Below are 21,291 nucleotides of genomic sequence, written 5' to 3'. Positions count from 1 at the left end.
ACCAAGTCCTAACCGATATAAGCTGGGAAGATATACTAAGCAACACAGACCCCAACTTATGCCTAGAACAGATTAACTCGGTGGCACTCGATGTATGCACAAGGCTTATTCCTCTAAGAAAAAGGAGGAGTAGATGTAAAACAGAAAGAGACAGGCGCTCCCTTTACAGGCGACGGAAAAGAATAACAGAGCGGCTAAAAGAGGTCAATATATCTGAAATGCGTAGGGAGACACTGGTCAGAGAAATAGCAAGCATCGAACTTAAGCTAAAAGAATCCTTTAGGAGTCAGGAATCGCGGGAAGAACTAAAAGCCATAAATGAAATCGAAAGAAACCCAAAGATTTCTTCTCCTATGCCAAATCAAAATCGAGAACAACGTCCAGTATTGGGCCCCTACTTAAACAAGATGGGTCCTACACAGATGACAGCAAGGAAATGAGTGAGCTACTCAAGTCCCAATAAGACTCAGTTTTTAGCAAGCCGCTAACCAGACTGAGAGTCGAAGATCAAAATGAATTTTTTATGAGAGAGCCACAAAATTTGATTAACACAAGCCTATCCGATGTTATCCTGACGCCAAATGACTTCGAACAGGCGATAAATGACATGCCCATGCACTCTGCCCCAGGGCCAGACTCATGGAACTCCGTGTTCATCAAGAACTGCAAGAAGCCCCTATCACGAGCCTTTTCCATCCTATGGAGAGGGAGCATGGACACGGGGGTCGTCCCACAGTTACTAAAAACAACAGACAGCCCCACTCCACAAAGGGGGCAGTAAAGCAACAGCAAAGAACTACAGACCAATAGCACTAACATCCCATATCATAAAAATCTTTGAAAGGGTCCTAAGAAGCAAGATCACCACCCATCTAGAAACCCATCAGTTACACAACCCAGGGCAACATGGGTTTAGAACAGGTCGCTCCTGTCTGTCTCAACTATTGGATCACTACGACAAGGTCCTAAATGCACTAGAAGACAAAAAGAATGCAGATGTAATATATACAGACTTTGCAAAAGCCTTCGACAAGTGTGACCATGGCGTAATAGCGCACAAAATGCGTGCTAAAGGAATAACAGGAAAAGTCGGTCGATGGATCTATAATTTCCTCACTAACAGAACACAGAGAGTAGTCGTCAACAGAGTAAAGTCCGAGGCAGCTACGGTGAAAAGCTCTGTTCCACAAGGCACAGTACTCGCTCCCATCTTGTTCCTCATCCTCATATCCGACATAGACAAGGATGTCAGCCACAGCACCGTGTCTTCCTTTGCAGATGACACCCGAATCTGCATGACAGTGTCTTCCATTGCAGACACTGCAAGGCTCCAGGCGGACATCAACCAAATCTTTCAGTGGGCTGCAGAAAACAATATGAAGTTCAACGATGAGAAATTTCAATTACTCAGATATGGTAAACATGAGGAAATTAAATCTTCATCAGAGTACAAAACAAATTCTGGCCACAAAATAGAGCGAAACACCAACGTCAAAGACCTGGGAGTGATCATGTCGGAGGATCTCACCTTCAAGGACCATAACATTGTATCAATCGCATCTGCTAGAAAAATGACAGGATGGATAATGAGAACCTTCAAAACTAGGGAGGCCAAGCCCATGATGACACTCTTCAGGTCACTTGTTCTATCTAGGCTGGAATATTGCTGCACACTAACAGCACCTTTCAAGTCAGGTGAAATTGCTGACCTAGAAAATGTACAGAGAACTTTCACGGCGCGCATAACGGAGATAAAACACCTCAATTATTGGGAGTGCTTGAGGTTCCTAAACCTGTATTCCCTGGAACGCAGGAGGGAGAGATACATGATTATATACACCTGGAAAATCCTAGAGGGACTAGTACCGAACTTGCACACGAAAATCACTCACTACGAAAGCAAAAGACTTGGCAGACGATGCACCATCCCCCCAATGAAAAGCAGGGGTGTCACTAGCACGTTAAGAGACCATACAATAAGTGTCAGGGGCCCGAGACTGTTCAACTGCCTCCCAGCACACATAAGGGGGATTACCAACAGACCCCTGGCAGTCTTCAAGCTGGCACTGGACAAGCACCTAAAGTCAGTTCCGGATCAGCCGGGCTGTGGCTCGTACGTTGGTTTGCGTGCAGCCAGCAGCAACAGCCTGGTTGATCAGGCTCTGATCCACCAGGAGGCCTGGTCACAGACCGGGCCGCGGGGGCGTTGACCCCCGGAACTCTCTCCAGGTAAACTCCAGGTAATAGGAATTAACTGGGCGTCTACACTGCAAACTGAATTGTTTGCAATCCTAATGGCGATAAAGCTAACCTATGACACTGAGCTTGACTCTATCATCATTACTGATTCTATGTCATCATTGAAGGCTCTTGACTCATATAATGACTCCAACAACATGCTCATTGGAGAAGCCAGGTATAGATACTCAAAAATTAGGGACAAAGGAATTAATGTACAATTGCTATGGATCCCATCACACATTGGATTACTCCTTCATGATAAAGTTGATATGTTAGCCAAGAAGAGTACCCAGAAGGAGAATGTAGAATATAACTTTGGGCAGTAAAGCAACAGCAAAGAACTACAGACCAATAGCACTAACATCCCATATCATAAAAATCTTTGAAAGGGTCCTAAGAAGCAAGATCACCACCCATCTAGAAACCCATCAGTTACACAACCCAGGGCAACATGGGTTTAGAACAGGTCGCTCCTGTCTGTCTCAACTATTGGATCACTACGACAAGGTCCTAAATGCACTAGAAGACAAAAAGAATGCAGATGTAATATATACAGACTTTGCAAAAGCCTTCGACAAGTGTGACCATGGCGTGGTCGGGCTGTGGCTCGTACGTTGGTTTGCGTGCAGCCAGCAGCAACAGCCTGGTTGATCAGGCTCTGATCCACCAGGAGGCCTGGTCACAGACCGGGCCGCGGGGGCGTTGACCCCCGGAACTCTCTCCAGGTAAACTCCAGGTATAACTGTGTCTAGCATTAGGAATAATATTAGGAGAGAAGTAAATAATGAAAATTATTGTTTTAGGAATGCAGTTAGAAGCCTGAGTAGATCTATAACCCATTATGAAAACATGAACGTAGATAAGTATGTTTATGGAGCAACGTGCAATGTGAACAGACTGACTGATGTTGTAGTGGCCAGGCTTAGGCTTGGTTACAAGTACTTCTGGCAGTTTGGGAGACACACAGATGATGATCAAACTAAATGTAAATTATGTGATCAGGCATGTGGTCACTGTCTTCAACACTATGTGCTTAATTGTCCACTTATTGAAGAATACAGAGACAGACAGTATAATAACCTATGTGACATGTCAAGATATCTTATTAATGAAAATAAGATACCAGATATACTAAGCAAATTTCCTAAATTTGCTTGTAACAGATAAGTGAACTATAGATATGTAGATATAAATCCATATGTATCCCTGTTAACCCTTTGGGGCCTAGTTCCTAGGCCTTTTGTGTATCCACATGCTCTCGCGCTACCGTCCACAGGATGGATATGGGGTGCACAATAAACTAGTCACTTCGGTGGCAAAATCTAATCTAATCTTGTAGACACACAATATCAATGGATTCAGTGGTTACTTCATGATGCAGGTCAGAAAATCTTTTTCTAAGTGACGCAATATTCAAACTTAAAATAAATAGTTTATACGAGTTTGGTTCCATTATAAAAGTCCAGGGATAGAATTCAATTTGTCAGTAAAATGAAAAAACTTACTAATTAACAAACAGACATAATCAATATCAATATCATCAGTATTATCCTCATCCATGAGTCTCTTAAGTGCACTACCATTATGGAGAACTCTTGGGAGTCTTTGTTTAGAGAGGGCACGGCGCTCTTTGTCTGTGAATGTATGGAAGGTGACACTATCCCTCGCACTCACCTCTCCGCTTTTATTACACTCATCACTATCATCACATGTATCACTTCCCTCCTCATTATGACCAGTGATACATACACCATTATCAACAACCTGGTCATCTCCACACTCAGTATCTATCAATACATTACACTCATCAATTTGACTATCATGATGGTCTTCACTGCCCTTATCATCTTCACTGTGATTGTAAACACCACTATCAGATTCATCATTTTTGTAATTATTAACACCACTGCAATCATCAGTTTGTTCATCATCACCACACTCATTTTCATAATGGCTGACAATCATTTGCAACCTCTGTAAGTTTTTCCTCGTGATGCTCAAGTTGTTTCAAACACCATTGTTGCTTCTCCAGTACTGTTACGCGCAGTTGCATGTTGTGTACCACTCCAGCAAGACTAGCTTCATCTGGAGGTATGAAGTCCCTGTCAGCTGAGCCAGGTGGCTGACTGACAGCTGACTCAGCCAGACAGGTGGTGTCAACACCAGCAGCATTACTTTTTTTTTTATATTTTATCAGCAGCATTACTAGTGTTGATAGCAGATGTGATCGTGCTCTGTTGATGTACTCCCAGAGTGACTCGCTCAACCATATTGTCTGAAATCAGGCATGGGTCAGTATTCAGACATGAAGTATCTGGTAGGCCTACTGCCTCATCATGGGGGTGATGGGTGAGGGGGAGCCCTGCAGCTGGCGATGTCCGCAGCTTTCACTCTGCAGTCAGCATGAGCAGCTGTGACTCCTGGAGTCTTACAATTGATACATTGTAATGCAACGGTCTGGTGTTTGTTGATCATATCATAGCACTGGTGAGAAGGATGGGCCTTGGCACACACTGCACACCAAAGCTATATTGTAACTCCTGTTAAGCGCTGCACGAGAGTAGATATATGATGGTGCAGTCCCTTGGCCAATCCACTCAGCCAATATCAGATCATTTGGAAGTCGACGAGGGTTTGCAACTTGATTTGACAACAGGAATTTAGGATCATTACCTTTGCAATTATTCATGAGTGTGACCAGCTCTACCTGGAGCTCATTACCTTTGTAACTTGGTCATGATTATGACCAGATGTAGTTCATTACCTTTGTAACTTGCTCAGCTATCAAAACTTTGGAGTCCAGTCCCTGGACCAATTATGTACCTCTGTAATCTTTTGACTACCGCCCACAGGATGGGTATGGGGTGCATAATAAACATATTAAACTGAACAAGTACTTATTGATATTTTTAAAGCTTAAATAATAAGATATTACAAGTACACCAGTAAGTAAGTTTATATAGGCACATTTACACAAGTACAATTATCATACAGTGTAAATTCTCATACTAACTAAAATTTTGAAATAATTTTAATTTAAGCGCCAAATATTAGTTAATAAGACCGTTTTCTGTGTTAGATGGAGAGACGTGCTAACAACAAAGCTGTGATCGGGAGTCTTGTAGTTAAACACTTTTTTAACAGCAATAAGAGAGGTTGGTACAGTTAAATGTTGACAAATAACCTTATTGTTGATTTTGTGACACGATGACATTATTTGACATTGAAATTTGTATCGCACATCTGTGATGAGACATCATTGAACTTCACAGTGAAATTCTGTGTAAAACATACATGTAAGCAGCATTATGCATAAAAGATAGAACTAGGCCTGAAAATACATTATTAATGGTGTTATTCATTAGCCTTGCATAGTGAGCTCACGCAAAAAAAAATGAAGCCTCTGTAGGCTATGATAACTTAGGACCACATGACCCCAATGGAAATAATTCTTTGTTTGCCTTTTTTTTTATGATGCTATATATGATAATCTGTGTAACTGTATTTGTGTATACCTGAATATACTTACTTATGAAGTCAAACACTTGTTAAAGAATGTAAAAATGCAGTAAGAATAGATCATGTATACGAGATATTACTTATTTATTTATTTATTTATTTATTTCCAATTTGTGCACACATACAGAGGTACAAAAAAAATACAGATAAGAGCAGCATGCCAAAGCCACTTATACTATGCATAGCATTACGGGCTGGCTTAAAATTAACTTAAGATTAACTAAGCAATGATTATTATTATTATTATAATCAAAAAGAAGCGCTAAGCCACAAGGACTATACAGCGCTGCTACTAAGCAATGATGAAATCAGTGATAAAACATTAATGTAAACAGATAACTATAAAGCACAAGTGAGTATTACAAAGACAGGTCATATGGTTGCATTCAGTTAGGTAGTGATTCTGTTAGGTAGTGTATTTAAAAAATAATAAAGTTAGATTGGGTTTTAGGTTTAACATTTATGTGATATAATTGTGAGAAACATTTAAGATATACAATTTATAATGTTCAGTTATTCAGTATTTATTTGGTTTTGGGTGAGTAAGTAATCTTTGAGAAGAGACTTGAATTTATAAACAGGTTGTGTTTCTTTTATATTTACAGGTAATGAATTCCAGATTTTAGGGCCTTTTATGTGCATTGAGTTTTTGCATAGTGTGAGATGGACACGAGGAACATCAAAGAGTGATCTGTGCCTTGTGTTATGGTCATGTGTTCTGTTGAGGTTGGCAAGGAGATGTTTGAGGGGAGGGTTAATATCAGAGTTAAGTGTTCTATGTATGTAATAGGTGCAGTAATAAGTATGGATGTTTTGTATGGTGAGTAGGTTTAGTGTTTACCTGGAGTTACCTGGAGAGAGTTCCGGGGGTCAACGCCCCCGCGGCCCGGTCTGAGACCAGGCCTCCTGGTGGATCAGAGCCTGATCAACCAGGCTGTTGCTGCTGGCTGCCTGTAGTGAGAATTTGTTATCATTCTAACTGCAGCCTTTTGTTGGGTAATTAGTGGTCTGAGATGGTTAATTGTTGTTGAGCCCCATGCACAAATTCCATAGGTGAGATAGGGGTAAATAAGAGAGTGATATAGGGCCAGGAGGGCTGACTGTGGAACATAGTACCGTATCTTCGATAGTATGCCTACAGTCTTGGAAATTTTCTTAGAAATTTGATGTATATGTGTATGAAATTTGAGTCTATTATCAAGGTGGATTCCTAAGAATTTTCCCTCTGTTAGTTTTGTGATAGGTGATCCATTTATCATTATGTTAAGAGGGACATCTGTAGCTCTGTTACCAAACTGAATGAAGTAGGTTTTGTCAATGTTTAGTGTAAGTTTGTTAGTCCTCATCCAGGTAGATATTTTCTGTAATTCGGTATTTACAGTATTGGCTAGCGTGACTGGGCTCGGGTGAGAGAAGACGTATGTAGTGTCATCTGCAAATAGTGTGGGTTTGAGTAATTGCGAAGCATTTGGAAGGTCATTTATGTATAGGAGAAAGAGAAGAGGGCCAAGGACACTTCCCTGTGGGACACCAACTGTAATTGGTTGTGCAGAAGAGTTTGCCCCATTTGCGTACACATATTGGCTTCTGTTGCTGAGGTAAGACTTGAGGTAGTTGAGGGAGTGCCCTCTTATACCATAGTGTGACAATTTTACGTGGAGCAAATCATGGTCAACTGTATCAAAAGCTTTACGTAAGTCAATGAAGATCCCCAGTGGGACTTCTTTTTTCTCTGTTGCAGTGTATATATGTTCTAGCATGTGTATAATAGCATCATTAGTATTTTTATTAGGCCTGAATCCAAATTGGCAGGGGTTGAGTATGTTTTGGGAGATAAGGTAGGAGTAGATTCGTTTATGAATTAATTTTTCGAAGATTTTTGAGAGAGGGTGTAAGTTGGATATTGGCCTATAGTTATTCAACTCTGTTTGGTCTCCTCCTTTGCTGAACTGTTACGACTCGATAAACAACATGTACGCTAAGAGACAATATAATAAGTGTCAGAGGCCCAAGACTGTTCAGCTGCCTCCCAGCATACATAAGGGGGATTACCAATAGACCCTGGCTGTCTTCAGGAAGGCACTGGACAGGCACCTAAAGTTAGTACCTGATCAGCCAGGCTGTGGTTCGTACGTCGGTCTACGTATGGCCAACAGTAATAGCCTGGGTGATCAGGCTCTGATACACCACGAAGCCTGGTCACAGACCTGGCTGCGGAGGAATTGACCCGCGAAATCCTCTCCAGGTATACCCAGCTAAGTTACTGACATGGGTTATCCTTGGTAATTTTCTTCAACTATGTTTGATAATTATATTGTGTACATGTACTTAAATAAACTTACTGTAGCTTGGTTAGTATCACACTCAGCTTGTACATCGAGAGGTCTGTGGTTCGATCCCGGTAAGGATATACTCTACCAGGATTATATCGAGAGGGTGTTCCAGGGTCAACACCCATGTGGCCTGGTCCATGATCAGGTCTCATGGTGGATCAGGGCCTGATCAACCAGGCTGTTACTACTGGCCACACACAGACCAACGTACAAACCACAGCCTGGCTGGTCAGGTATTTAATTTAGGTGCCTATTCAGCTGCTCCTTGAAGACAGTCAGGGGGATGGCTATTGGTAATTCCCCTTATATATGCTGGGAGGCAGATGAACAGTTTTGAGCCCCTGACACTTATTATGTTGTCTCTTAGCATACTCATGGCACCCCTGCTTTTCATTGGGGGGGATATTGCATGGCCTGCTGAATCTTTTGCTTTTGTAGGGAACGGTTTTCATGTGCAGATTTGGGACTAGTCCCTGTAGGATTTTTCAAGGGTATATTATCATGTGGCCTGGTAGGCAATACTCACTTCACGTGCTGAGTGTTTGTGGTTTGATCCCGGCAAGGGTGGGAACATCAGGCTGAGTGTGCTAGCTTGATTGCTAGTGCACTTGGCTCACACTGAGGTCTGGAGTTTGAATCCCCAGTACGGCTGGAAAACAGGATGTGTTTCCATAAGACACCTGCTGTCCATGTTCACCCATCAGTATAAAATGGGTACCTGGGTGTTAGGTGACTGGTGTGGCTCACATCCTGGGGGACAAGATTGAGAACCCCAGTGGAAATAAGACACAGTCCCTTGATGACTCACTGCCTTTCTGTTCTCTACCTTCCCTATATTTCCAGTCTTTCTAATGTCTATTTCATGCGCCTCTTGTCCTCTTCAGTACTTTGGAGGTACTGGCCACTCTCTTTCTGACAGACTCGAGGAGCAGAAAAGAAGTGTTAGACATGCCAATGTCAATAATGCTTTTTTCTGTTATGTTAGAAATCAGTCACTCTTTTGACTCGTCCTCTTCTAAAACTGTATACCCTACTTCTAACTTTCAGAGTCGTGATCTTGTTGAATCATCCCTTATACACAACTTTTCTTGTATGAATCTTAGCCGTGGCTTTGTCTCTGTTATATGCTTCCTTTCTCATTACATTGTCAAATTCTCCAAACTCCAAAACACTAGAGACTTAACCTGATCCTGTCTTCCTCTCCCTCTCTTTCTCTTTTCCTTTCCTTTCCTATTTTTCCTTTTTCTTTTTTTGTTTTCTATTCTTCTGCCTAGAGTGCTCTGTTCTTCGTTTTTTTTTCCCCGTGTTTTTGGTTCTACCCCTTTTGGACCCTTAGCTCTCCTTCAGTGCTCCTTTTTCTTGCCCTTTGACTGACCCCATTTCTACTACTACTGCTATACTACTCTACTACCATTCCTACTATGTACATTTGCCACTACCATTACTTTTGCCTCCACCCTTCCCTTTCCCTTCTATCTCTTGTCCCACTAAAACTACTCTCCCTACTTCTACTACTACTACAACTTTCTCTACCAGCCTTGCCACTACCACTACTACTCCTTTCCATGGTCCTGTCCCTGTCCCTGTTAGCTTGCCTATATATACTCCCTCTCTCTTTTTGTTAGTTTGACCTTGTCAGTGGTCCAAGTCAGACCAAAATATCATTGTAAGCTTCTCTTACCTATGTGTGGGTTATTTGTGTAGTATTTCTATAGTGGTTGTAACTACCATGGTTTGTTTCCTAAGGTTTGTGAGATTAGTACCTTCTTGTCTCCTTGGTCCAAAGAATTGAAAGTGCCCTCTTATTCCTTGAATCGAACCTCCCATTGCACAAGTATGGTATAACCCCATGAATATAATATTAAAAAATAATAATTTGGTATGTTTTACTAAGCTGATGTAGTAAATGATAATGCATTAATATCTTAATGTTTTTCCCAGGGTTATTGTCTGAAGATGATGTTACATCTGTGCTAGCTTAGACAACCATTACAACAAGAAGAGGAAGCAGAACATTCTAGATTATCTATTATGACAACATTCAGTGGGTGGATATTGTCAGTACTTCATCATTTATGTGATCTCTGAAAGACTTTATAAGCCTTAGTGCCTTACTTTTACTTTTAATATGAGCTCTACAAAGCTGATACATTCTAATGAACATTTTACATAAATTCCTGTGATACTGTTGCATTTGTTATCAGAACTAAAAAGTTGAAAAATACAGAAATTGCAACTTGCAGATAAATCAAGGTAAAATATCATCATCCTCGTATTTTTTGTGTATAAGTTTTTTTTTTATCAGATAAAATATAAAGACCAGTAGCCAAGTTAAAGAAGTTCTTGCAATAATTTTATTTTTATTATTTGCTTATGAATCAGAAATATAAAAATGGTATCACAGAGCAATATTTATTCCTGAAATGTATGGATCAAGCAGTCAAAATGAGGATTATGAAAGAAAATTATATACTTGCTTGATGTGATTTTATTCTCAATATGCCTTTTATGAGTAATGATACTGCACTTATAATGGAAACAGAGTAATCAGAAACTTAGGAGAAGAATACAACCCCAGCTAGGAAATAATTATCACTTGAGCATACTAAGAAAGTCATCACATTAAAATAGAAAAATTGAATATCTCTAGTAAGATATATAATTAAACATGTCATTTAGTGTGAAAATGGATGAAATGAGAGCCCTGCAGAGGCAAGATGAAGCAACACTCCCAATATTACAAAATAGACCACTATTAGATTCGGCTGATAATAGAGGAAGTGTAGTATCACTTCCACATATATCTCAGAGATCAGAGTTAAAGCCAGTGGAAGAAAATCTGATTCCATTATTTAACAGCAAATCACAAAATGTAGAAAAAGGATCAATATCCCCAACAGATAAGGGAAATTGTGAAATATTTCCTCTTATTCAAGAAGACCGTCATCCTTTATCTCGCTTAAAAGATGTTGAGCAAAATACTGTTTCCAAAAATCTGAGGCAAGAAACTGCACCATCATTTCTCTCAAAAAATGTGAAAACACTGGACAACTCTGTTAATGATGTTCCAGTCGTTTCCTGGAGGCTCAAATGTACTCCAGGTTTACTAGAAATCTTGCAGAGTCACATGCAGTGGTTCAGGACATTAATATCAGTGTATTGCAAAACACGAGGAGCAAATTTTGTTGAAGCAACAACATTTGCTGATTATGTTCACTTGGTGAAACTTGAGGCCGGTGTTGCTAAAATTTTTAGTAAACATAAAAATAAATCTGAATCAATTTTTACTACAGAATATCTTTATTCACAAAGTGCTTCTTATGGCATCCATACCCTTAATGTTTGTCACTTAAGGGACTTGCTTACACAAAGTCCCCTCTTTGTGTATTCTGCTGCCACAGGATTATGGAAGAAACATTATCTTAATAATGGTTAGTGATTTTCAGTGTTTCAGTGAAAATAATGTAAATATTGTATGTTAACTGAAAACACCCAGCTAATAAAAAAAGTTACTGACCCCATTAGTGAACTGAAAATTTGATTAGGTCTCTCTATCCCCTTCAGGAAATGCCTAATGTTATAGTAATCATACATGTTCCTGTTTAACCATATTCTTGATTATGTCACTAGTTTGCCAGAGAGCATGCTTTGACTATTTTTTGCATTCACTTTGTTGTAATTGTTAAGTATCATAGCTGGAACAGTTCACAACTAACCCACAATATATACAGATCTGTAGTTTCATGTATATCTTCAGTATAATAATTTTTTTTTTCAGATCCTAACATACTTAACGAAGAGTTTCATTGGCGAGGAATATTATGCATGAGACACGTGTGGACTGCCTCAATCATGTCCCAGTCCACAAACAGTGTCCAAATTGCAAGCTTAGAAGCTGTTGTTGGCAAGTCAGTTATGACTGATCATCAGATATTCCAACAAATTTGTTATGCTTTGCATATGCCTCGTTGTGAAGAGATAATGGAGTCCATGAAGAGTCTACTGGTATTATCATCATCATTTACCATTTTTGAAAAAGGAAGAGGTTGGTATCTTGAAATGTTGGCAAAAATTTATTTTTCGAAACCCAAAAACCATTGTTTTTAACCCTTTCAGGGTTTCAGCCGTACTAGTACGGCTTACACACCAGGGTTTTTGACGTACTAGTACGCCTAAATTCTAGCGCCCTCAGATCTAGTGAGAGAAAGCTGGTAGGCCTACATATGAAAGAATGGGTCAATGTGGTCAGTGTGCACAGTATAAAAAAAATCCTGCAGCACAGTGTGTAATGAAAAAAACAAACTTTGACTGTTTTTGGATTAAAACATCGACTTTGCACTGTATTTTCGTATGGTATTTATTGTTGTATTCTAATTTTCCTGGTCTCATTTTATAGAATGCAAGACATATTACAGAAATTGAGATGATTTTGACTGGTTTTACAAAGAAAACTACCTTGAAATTGCACTCAAAGTAGCAGAAATGTTCGATTTTTACCAAAGTTCAAAAGTAAACAAATCATGCTATGCGTCCAATACACGTCAACTGGTGAGTCTAATATTCTTTCACAAGTGCGCTGATAATATTTATACCATTTCTACACCAATGCAGTAGTCTGCATAACAGTAAATCTTCTATTTTTTTGTGAGAATAAAACTTCAAAGTGGAAAGCAAAAGAATGTAAGAGGGGCATGGGGACGTGACTAATGAACAGAGGAAATGTTATTTTAGTGCCAGGAATGTCTTTCTTGTTTATTCTGGACCCTATTTGGAAATTGGCATCTTTTGCAATTTGTGTGAAATTGGCAAAATTGCTAAATTCTGACCACTTTATTGGATAGTTGAAATCGGTAAATAGGTGGTTTCTTGTACTCATTCGATAGAAAAAATGGAGTTCTAGCGAAATAGTTATGATTTTTGTCAAGTACACTGGAATTGGCCGAAAATAGGGCTCAAAGTGGGCAAAATCGCCGATGCGTAAACATCGTCAAGACCGCTAATTTCATGAAAGCATAATTCCGTAAGGTTTCCATCAAATTTCATACTTTTGGTGTCATTATGATCAGGAAAAGATTCTCTTTTCATAAGAAAATATTTTTTTTTGTTTAAATTTGGCCGACCCTGAGAACAAGTCTCTGAGAGGGCCTGTTGACCCTGAAAGGGTTAAAAGCAAAAAAAAAAAAAAAAAAAAAAAAAAATTGTTGGTTCTTATTTTCAGCAAAATTTGTTGATGAAACCCCACCCATTCTCTTATTTGTTCTCCTTTTACACTCCCTAACCATTCTCTTAACCTCTCTTTTACTCTCTATATACTTGAGTCCTGGAAATGGGAAGTACAATGCCTGCACTTTTAAAGGAGGGGTTTGGGATATTGGCAGTTTGGAGGGATATGTTGTGTATCTTTATACGTATATACACCTACCATCCGACTTACGACCGAGTTCGGTTCCGAGAAACCAGTCGTAAGTTGAAATGGACGTAAGTCGAACTTTACTACTGAATATCAATATCACATTTTTGTAATGACTATTTTATTGTTTTATTATGGTATTTCATGTTTTAATTTACTTTTTATGCTGTTAATACTGTATTTTATACTGTAAGGTTTAGTATAAACACTGTGTACAACACAAATAGTTGTTTATTTCCCAGAAATTTGGCAAAAAAAACAGTCGTAAGTCGAGTGGTCGTAAGTCGAGTGGTCGTAAGTCGAGTGGTCGTAAGTCGAGTGGTCGTAAGTCGAGTGGTCGTAAGTCGAGTGGTCGTAAGTCAAGTGGTCGTAAGTCGAGTGGTCGTAAGTCGAGTGGTCGTAAGTCGAGTGGTCGTAAGTCGAGTGGTCGTAAGTCGAGTGGTCGTAAGTCGAGTGGTCATAAGTCGAGTGGTCGTAAGTCGAGTGGTCGTAAGTCGAGCAGGTCGTAAGTCGAGCAGGTCGTAAGTCGAGCAGGTCGTAAGTCGGATGGTAGGTGTACTTCTAAACTGTTGTATTCTGAGTACCTCTGCAAAATCAGTGATTATGTATGAGTGAGGTGAAAGTGTTGAATGATGATGAAAGTATTTTCTTTTTGGGGATTTTCTTTCTTTTTGGGTCACCCTGCCTTGGTGGGAGACGACTGACTTGTTAAAAAAAAAAAAATACTCTACCCTCCATGTATCATTTCTGCTTTGTAAAAACCTCTCATAATCTAACTTTTTCTCCCTTACCACTTTCTTTAACATGTCATTCCATCAGTCACTCCTCTTCCCTCCTGTATCCATCCTCCTATATTCACAAGCTTCTGCTGAACACTTAACATTGCATTCTTAAATCCCATATACTGCTTCAACCTACTCCTCATTACCTATACTCTAGCCCATCTTTCTCTTGACATGTAAACAGTCCAAACGTATACAGGAGGGCCCCACTTACATGGCGGGTTAGGTTCCAGGCTACCGCCGTAAAGCGGAAACCGCCGTAAAGTGGAACACCCTTTTTTTCCACTTACAAATGCATACAAACACTAGATAACAAGTTTATACTAACATATATTATGTTAGCAATAGAACCAGGCATCAAAAAACAATAAAAAAGTACAATACACACATAGTGCACTCATTACTTACCTTAAAATATTTATAGTCTTAATCTAGGGTGAGACAAGCAGTGTTTATTGTAAGAAATCAAGTGTGGTATGTATGGTAGTCAGCCAGGCTACCATACCAGGCCACCCCACCCACACATACTATTCTATGATATTTAAGCATCCCAGAGCGATAAAATGTATATACAGTTCACTCATTACTTACCTTAAAATATAGGGTGAGATGAGTAGTATTTATTGTAAAAAATCAAGTGTGGTATGTATGGTAGTCAGCCAGGCTACCATACCAGGCCAACCCACCCACACATACTATTCTATGATATTTAAGCATCCCAGAGCGATAAAATGTATATACAGTTCACTCATTACTTACCTTAAAATATAGGGTGAGATGAGTAGTATTTATTGTAAAAAATCAAGTGTGGTTTGTATGGTAGTCAGCCAGGCTACCATACCAGAGAGAAAGAATGAGTGCATGAGAGAGGACAGGCGCAGAGTTATGTAAACAAACCAGGCGAAGGTAAGTTTTGTAAACAGTGTACACGTCTGGTTTGTGTACAAGTTACATTGTGTACAGGTTGTCTCTACATTGATACGGTAGAATAAATAAAGAAGAACACTCCCATTCTCATGTAACATCATTTTGAGAAGAAATGATGCTCTGAGTGAAGGCAATGGAAGTAAAAGTCACTCTGACTTTTTTGGGTTATCCTAGGTTCTCTACACATATGTTATGTATTTATGTTATTTATCGTGTTTATTATATAATTTTGAAAAAAATATCACGGATGGATTAATGAAAATGTGTATATTAACGTAATATACAACATTTAATGATACACCGAGCTCAGACAGCGTAAACAAACAAACAAACTGAACAGGTTGTGGACGATCACTCGGTCAGGCGAAATAGACGGTATTAATACGTGTCCAGTTTTAGTTCATTCATGTACATTTGTTAGAGTTTGTGAAACTTTTACCTTATAATATTTTTATTATAATAAATCACGAAACAAATACTCTTACACTGTGTACAAGTTAGTACAGAATTATAGCTATAAAGTGAAGGCATACGAAAGGAATATTTTTCTACAGTTATCCATAGTAACAGGTGACGGGCTAGAGAAAACGTAATTCTTCCGACACTTCTACAAACCGTTTGGTAAACATCTCATATATATTTGTATAAATTTTTATACTGTGGGTGCATGTATCATGTTTGTGTGTTACATAATGTGTTTCTTATATAATTTTGAAAAAATATCATAGATTAAGGGAAATGTCTATATTAACGTAATATGCGACATTAATGAGCCCAAGAGATTATTATTATTATTACTATTATTACTATTATTATTATTATTATTATTATTATTGCATCAAGAGTAGAGAGACTCTTAGTGATTTTAATGTGTACCTACATGCCAACACAGTGTGTAAGTTTATTTAGGTACAGGTGTACACAAGTTTATCAAGTACAATACATATAAAATATACAATAACTTTAAAACACTTGAAATTTTGGAAAGTTTCCAGACATAATAAGGAGATGTGCTCAGGGAGAATGTAAACAAACTCGGTGGGCCGCTGTGACCGTATTAGAAAGACAGGTGGGGGGAGCCGTATAGCGAGTTTTGGTCATAATTTGAAATGTCCGTATTAGCGGAACGCCGTAAAGCTGGGACCTGCTGTATATACGTTCACTACCCCAGTGCCCTGAATATTTTGAAAAATAAAAAAATAGTTTTTCTTTTTTAATGAAAATAAAGAGCACATTTTTCTAAGTGTTATAGGATAAAAAAAAAATTAGGGTCAGTACTTAGAGATATGAGGCCCAGAAGTTGGCACTGGATGCTCACGTGACAGCAACATCGAGTCCTGCTGCTTGCAGAAGTGTTGCCGATATACCTTTTTTTTCTATTTTCATATTTTATATAATTTTTATGTTCTGATAATCATAATTTATAGTAGTTCTTGTCATTTCATAACCAATCTTTGTTCTGACACTAGTGTTAGGTACTGAAATTGTACTCTAATTGTCACAAACAAACTGACAGGTGGACATTTACACCTGCCTTGGCCATTTACTATTGTCTGGGAATATATACAAAGTATTTATAGGTCCCAGCAATGTTTTGGATATGTGGAAGTATATAATAATAATGAGGAGGAGGAAGAGAAAGAGGAGGAGGAAGAGGAGGAGGAGGAAGAGAAAGAGGAGGAGGAGGAGGAAGAGAAAGAGGAGGAGGAAGAGAAAGAGGAGGAGGAAGAAGAGGAGGAGGAAGAGGAAGAGGAGGAGGAAGAGGAGAAGGAGGAAGAGGAGGAGGAAGAGGATGAGGAAGAGGAGGGTGAGGAGGAGGAGGAGGGTGAGGAGGAGGAGAAGGAGGGTGAGGAGGAGGAAAAGGAGGGTGAGGAGGAGGAAAAGGAGAGTGAGGAGGAAAAGGAGGGTGAGGAGGAGGAAAAGGAGAGTGAGGAGGAGGAGGGTGAGGAGGAGGAGGAGGAGTAGGAGGGTGAGGAGGAGGAGGAGGAGGGTGAGGAGGAGGGGGAGGGTGAGGAGGAGGAGAAGGAAGGTGAGGAGGAGGAGAAGGAGGGTGAGGAGAAGGAGGGTGAGGAGGAGGAGGAGGAGGGTGAGGGGGAGGAGGAGGGTGAGGAGGTGGGTGAGGAGGAGGGTGAGGAGGAGGAGGAGGAGGGTGATGAGGAGGAGGAGAAGGAGGGTGAGGAGGAGGAGAAGGAGGGTGAGGAGGAGAAGGAGGGTGAGGAGGAGGAGGAGGAGGGTGAGGAGGAGGAGGAGGGTGAGGAGGAGAAGGAAGGTGAGGAGGAGGAGAAGGAGGGTGAGGAGGAGGAGAAGGAGGGTGAGGAGGAGGAGGAGCATGAGGGTGAGGAGGAGGAGGAGGGTGAGGAGGAGGAGGAGGAGGGTGAGGAGGAGGAGGAGGAGGGTGAGGAGGAGGAGGAGGAGGGTTAGGAGGAGGAGGAGAAGGAGGGTGAGGAGGAGGAGAAGGAGGGTGAGGAGGAGGAGAAGGAGGGTGAGGAGGAGGAGAAGGAGGGTGAGGAGGAGGAGAAGGAGGGGGAGGAGGAGGAGTAGGAGGGTGAGGAGGAGGAGGGTGAGGAGGAGGAGAAGGAGGGTGAGGAGGAGGAGAAGGAGGGTGAGGAGGAGGAGAAGGAGGGTGAGGAGGAGGAGAAGGAGGGTGAGGAGGAGAAGGAGGAGGGTGAGGAGGAGGAGAAGGAGGGTGAGGAGGAGGAGGAGACCTAATAATAATACATGTAATAGGTAATAATAAGTTCCCTTGTAGCATGAAAAACAAGTCCACCCCTGACAGTGACATGATAAGATGAGATAACATTTGATAAGAGCTGACATTTGATGAGCATGGCCCTGCTTTGTTGTCGCTGGTACACAAACATGTCTGTCTATTTGTCTGTCTGTCAAGCTCCCTGTCTATCTGTCTATCCGTCTAGCTCTCTGTCTGAGAGAGAGCCACAAGACTGGGTCATCACGTTTACTCATATCTTCAAGGAGAGTTTAGCACTTTGTCTGGATTTTTTGGGTTATCCTAGGTAATTTACACTATATATACTTGTATTTATGTGTACCTGTGAGACAGACATAGACAGATAGGCAGAGATAGACCGAGACAGAGACAGACAGAGCTAGAGCCTGGCCACCAGCAGCCGGCCAGCCACGCAGCCGGCCAGCCATGCAGCCGGCCAGCCAGCCAGCCAACCAGCCAACCAGCCAGCCAATCAGCCAGCCAGCTAGCCAGCCTGCCAGCCAGCCAGACAGAATTGTTTCTCTTTACTTAGGGCATAGGTTATAAGACATTCTGAAAGGGTGTTGCACAAATGTTGCACATGGGTTATTATGGAGATTTTTTGATATTTCATCGACCACTTATGGTCACATCCACCACAAAGCCACTAAACTCGGGGTCAAAATCACTTTCCTCTTAAAATGGGAGAGTTAATACTACATGAAATCAGTGAATCCCAGGTGTTTGCTGCGCTGTTTGCTCTAACTGGCGCTCATTTGAACTGGTACTTCCACAAGGTGCTAAGTGGTCCCAGATTTTTTTAATGCCGTGCACACTAAGTGTTAGGACCCATTCTATGCTGACAAGGCATCTCAGGCCAATCGTCCCAAATTTGAAGGCAGGAAAAATAAAACGTATATAAATACGTTTGGGGCACTAGCGGTAAAAACATGTATATACGTTTGGACCGTTTACGGGTTAACAGTTGCTTATATTTCACCCAGACTATCTTCTTTAATTTATAATCTTTTACTTCTTTCCTCAAGATATTCTCTTTGTGCCCTTTTTTTCTTTTCCTCTTACTGTAGCTGCAACTAAATACATGTATTGATCTGATATACCCATTACCTCTCTAAAATTATGCACATCCAGAAGTCTACCCATCTACCTTTTATCTACTAATACAGTGTCACAAACTGCTGTCATTGGGCCTATATTGTATCTTGTGTACTTATTTGTCCTCTTTTTTTTTGTTTTTTCCTTAAAACATGTTCTGCTTATTACTAAACCTTTTTCTATACAGCCTCTCCTCACTTAGTAATGTACACATACTCGTTTACCGACGCCTCGGACTTATGATGGGATCTCCGACTAGTATTCATACCTAAATAATGTATATTAGAGCTGATTTCCTCTACAGCCTCTCCTCACTTAACGACGGAGTTAGGGGCCTAGGACCCCATCGGTAAAGCAATTCGCTGCTAATTGAGGAATCACCCCTTACTGACACTTCAAAAGTGTCACCACCCAAATTAAAACATTAAGTTTTATGTTTGCTGGGAGATTCCTTTCAGTCTGTTTATTATTAACCGTAATACAACATGAAATAGGTCAGTGACTTCCGAGATATTTCAGGAAACGTGTGCATAGCTAATTACAAATCATGCCATGTGTCCAATACGTGTCAACCGGTGAGTCTAATATTGTTTCACAAGTGCACTGATATTATTTATGCCATTTTTACAATAATTCAGTAGTCCGCATAACAGTAAATCTTCTATTTTTTGTGAGAATAAAAATTAAAAATGGAAAACAAGAGTAATATAAGAGGGGCCTGGAGACATGACTAATGAACACAGAAAGTTATTTTAGTGCCAGGAATGTCTGTCTTGTTTATTCTGGACCCTATTTTGAAATTGGTGGGATTGAACTCCAAGAGCTAGTTACTGGACCAGGCCTGCAGCCTGTCCAGATCGCTTTGTAGTTCTGCCTGGTCCTTGTCCGATTGAATTCTTCTCATCAACTTCACATCATCTGCAAACAGACACACTTCTGAGTCTATTCTTTCTGTCATGTCGCTCACAAATACTAGAAACAGCACCAGTCCTAGGACTGACCCCTGTGGAACCCTGCTAGTCACAGGCACCCACTCTGACACCTCACCATGACTTGCTGTTGTCTTCCTGACAGGTATTCCCTGATCCATTGCAGTGCCTTCCCTGTTATCTCTGCCTGGTCTTCCAGCTGTTGCACTAATCTCTTGTGTGGAGCTGTCAGATGCCTTTTTACAGTCCAAGAAGATGCAGTCTACCCACCCCTTTCTCTCTTGTCTTATTGCTGTCACCCTGTCTTAGAACATGTGTGTGTGTGCACTCACCTGTTTGTACTCACCTTTGTGAGATTGCAGGGGTCAAGTCATAGCTCCTGGCCCTGCCTCTTCACTGATTGCTACTGGGTCCTCTCTCTCCATGCTCCATGAGCTTTATCAAACCTCGTCTTAAAACTACGTATGGTTCCTGCCTCCACTTTCTAGGCTATTCCACTTCCTGACAACTCTACGACTGAAGAAATACTTCCTGATGTCGCTTTGACTCATAGGAGTCTTCAACTTCCAATTGTGACCCCTTGTTTCTGTGTCCCATCTCTAGAACATCCTGTCTCTGTCCACCTTGTTAATTCCTTGCAGTATTTTATATGTTGTTATCATGTCTCCCCTGACCCTCCTGTCCTCCAGTGTTGTCAGGCTGATTTCCCTTAACCTTTCTTCGTAGGGCAATCCCCTTAGTTCTGGGACTAGTTTCATTGCAAATCTTTGCAATTTCTCTAATTTCTTGATGTGTGCGTGCGTGTGTGTGTGTACTCGCCTAGTTGTAGTTGCAGGGGTCGAGTCACAGCTCCTGGCCATGCCTTTTCACTGGTCACTGCTACGTCACTCTTCCTGCTCCGTGAGCTTTATCATACCTCTTCTTAAAACTATGTATGGATCCTGCCTCCACTACATCACTTCCTTGACTACTCTCATTGAAAAAATCTCATTACAATTAATTGATTTGAATCTTATGTGCAAGTGAGGATGAATGATGCTCTTCAGAGGCTACGTTACTTTATTTGGGTTCTTGGTACACAAGTAGTGTGTTCAAATGCCCTGACCCAGGAGAGTGTGACGGAGTAGACCTTGTTTCCCGAGTGAAGTCGGCCGCCTGAGTGAGAGCCAGGTAAATGTGGTGCGGGCTGTGCTGGGTAGGCTTATAGGTGGCAGCTCCAGCATGGCACAAAATATGAACCCAGCTGGGCATACAATACTTCCTAACATCCCTGTGATTTATCTGAGTCTTCAGCTTCCAATTGTGACCCCATGTTGCTGTGTTCCAT

General features: G+C 40.8%; 1 protein-coding gene across 4 annotated transcripts in view; it reads left to right on the top strand.

Annotated features, from left to right (window-relative positions):
- The first annotated feature begins 4,257 nt into the window (after positions 1–4,257).
- Positions 4,258–21,291, top strand: part of LOC128699012 (protein PF3D7_1417600) — a 68,336-nt gene continuing 51,302 nt past the window's right edge. Inside the window, exons 1-4 of one of the 4 annotated variants that reach the window (XM_070096834.1) lie at positions 5,312–5,396; positions 7,142–7,358; positions 10,035–11,524; positions 11,872–12,138. In XM_070096834.1, coding sequence (XP_069952935.1) covers positions 10,762–11,524; positions 11,872–12,138 — 1,030 coding nt within the window. In that variant the 5' untranslated portion in view covers positions 5,312–5,396; positions 7,142–7,358; positions 10,035–10,761. Of the gene's footprint in view, positions 4,333–5,304; positions 5,397–7,141; positions 7,359–10,034; positions 11,525–11,871; positions 12,139–21,291 lie in introns of those variants that run through there. The other 3 variants (XM_070096835.1, XM_070096836.1, XM_070096833.1) reach the window with 3 other exon arrangements.

The sequence above is a fragment of the Cherax quadricarinatus genome, chromosome 55 (assembly GCF_038502225.1).
Source record: "Cherax quadricarinatus isolate ZL_2023a chromosome 55, ASM3850222v1, whole genome shotgun sequence".
In the NCBI taxonomy this organism is placed as follows: Eukaryota; Metazoa; Arthropoda; class Malacostraca; order Decapoda; family Parastacidae; genus Cherax; species Cherax quadricarinatus.
The sequence above is the reverse complement of the archived record's forward strand: the minus strand, read 5'-3'. Positions and strand labels throughout refer to the sequence as shown.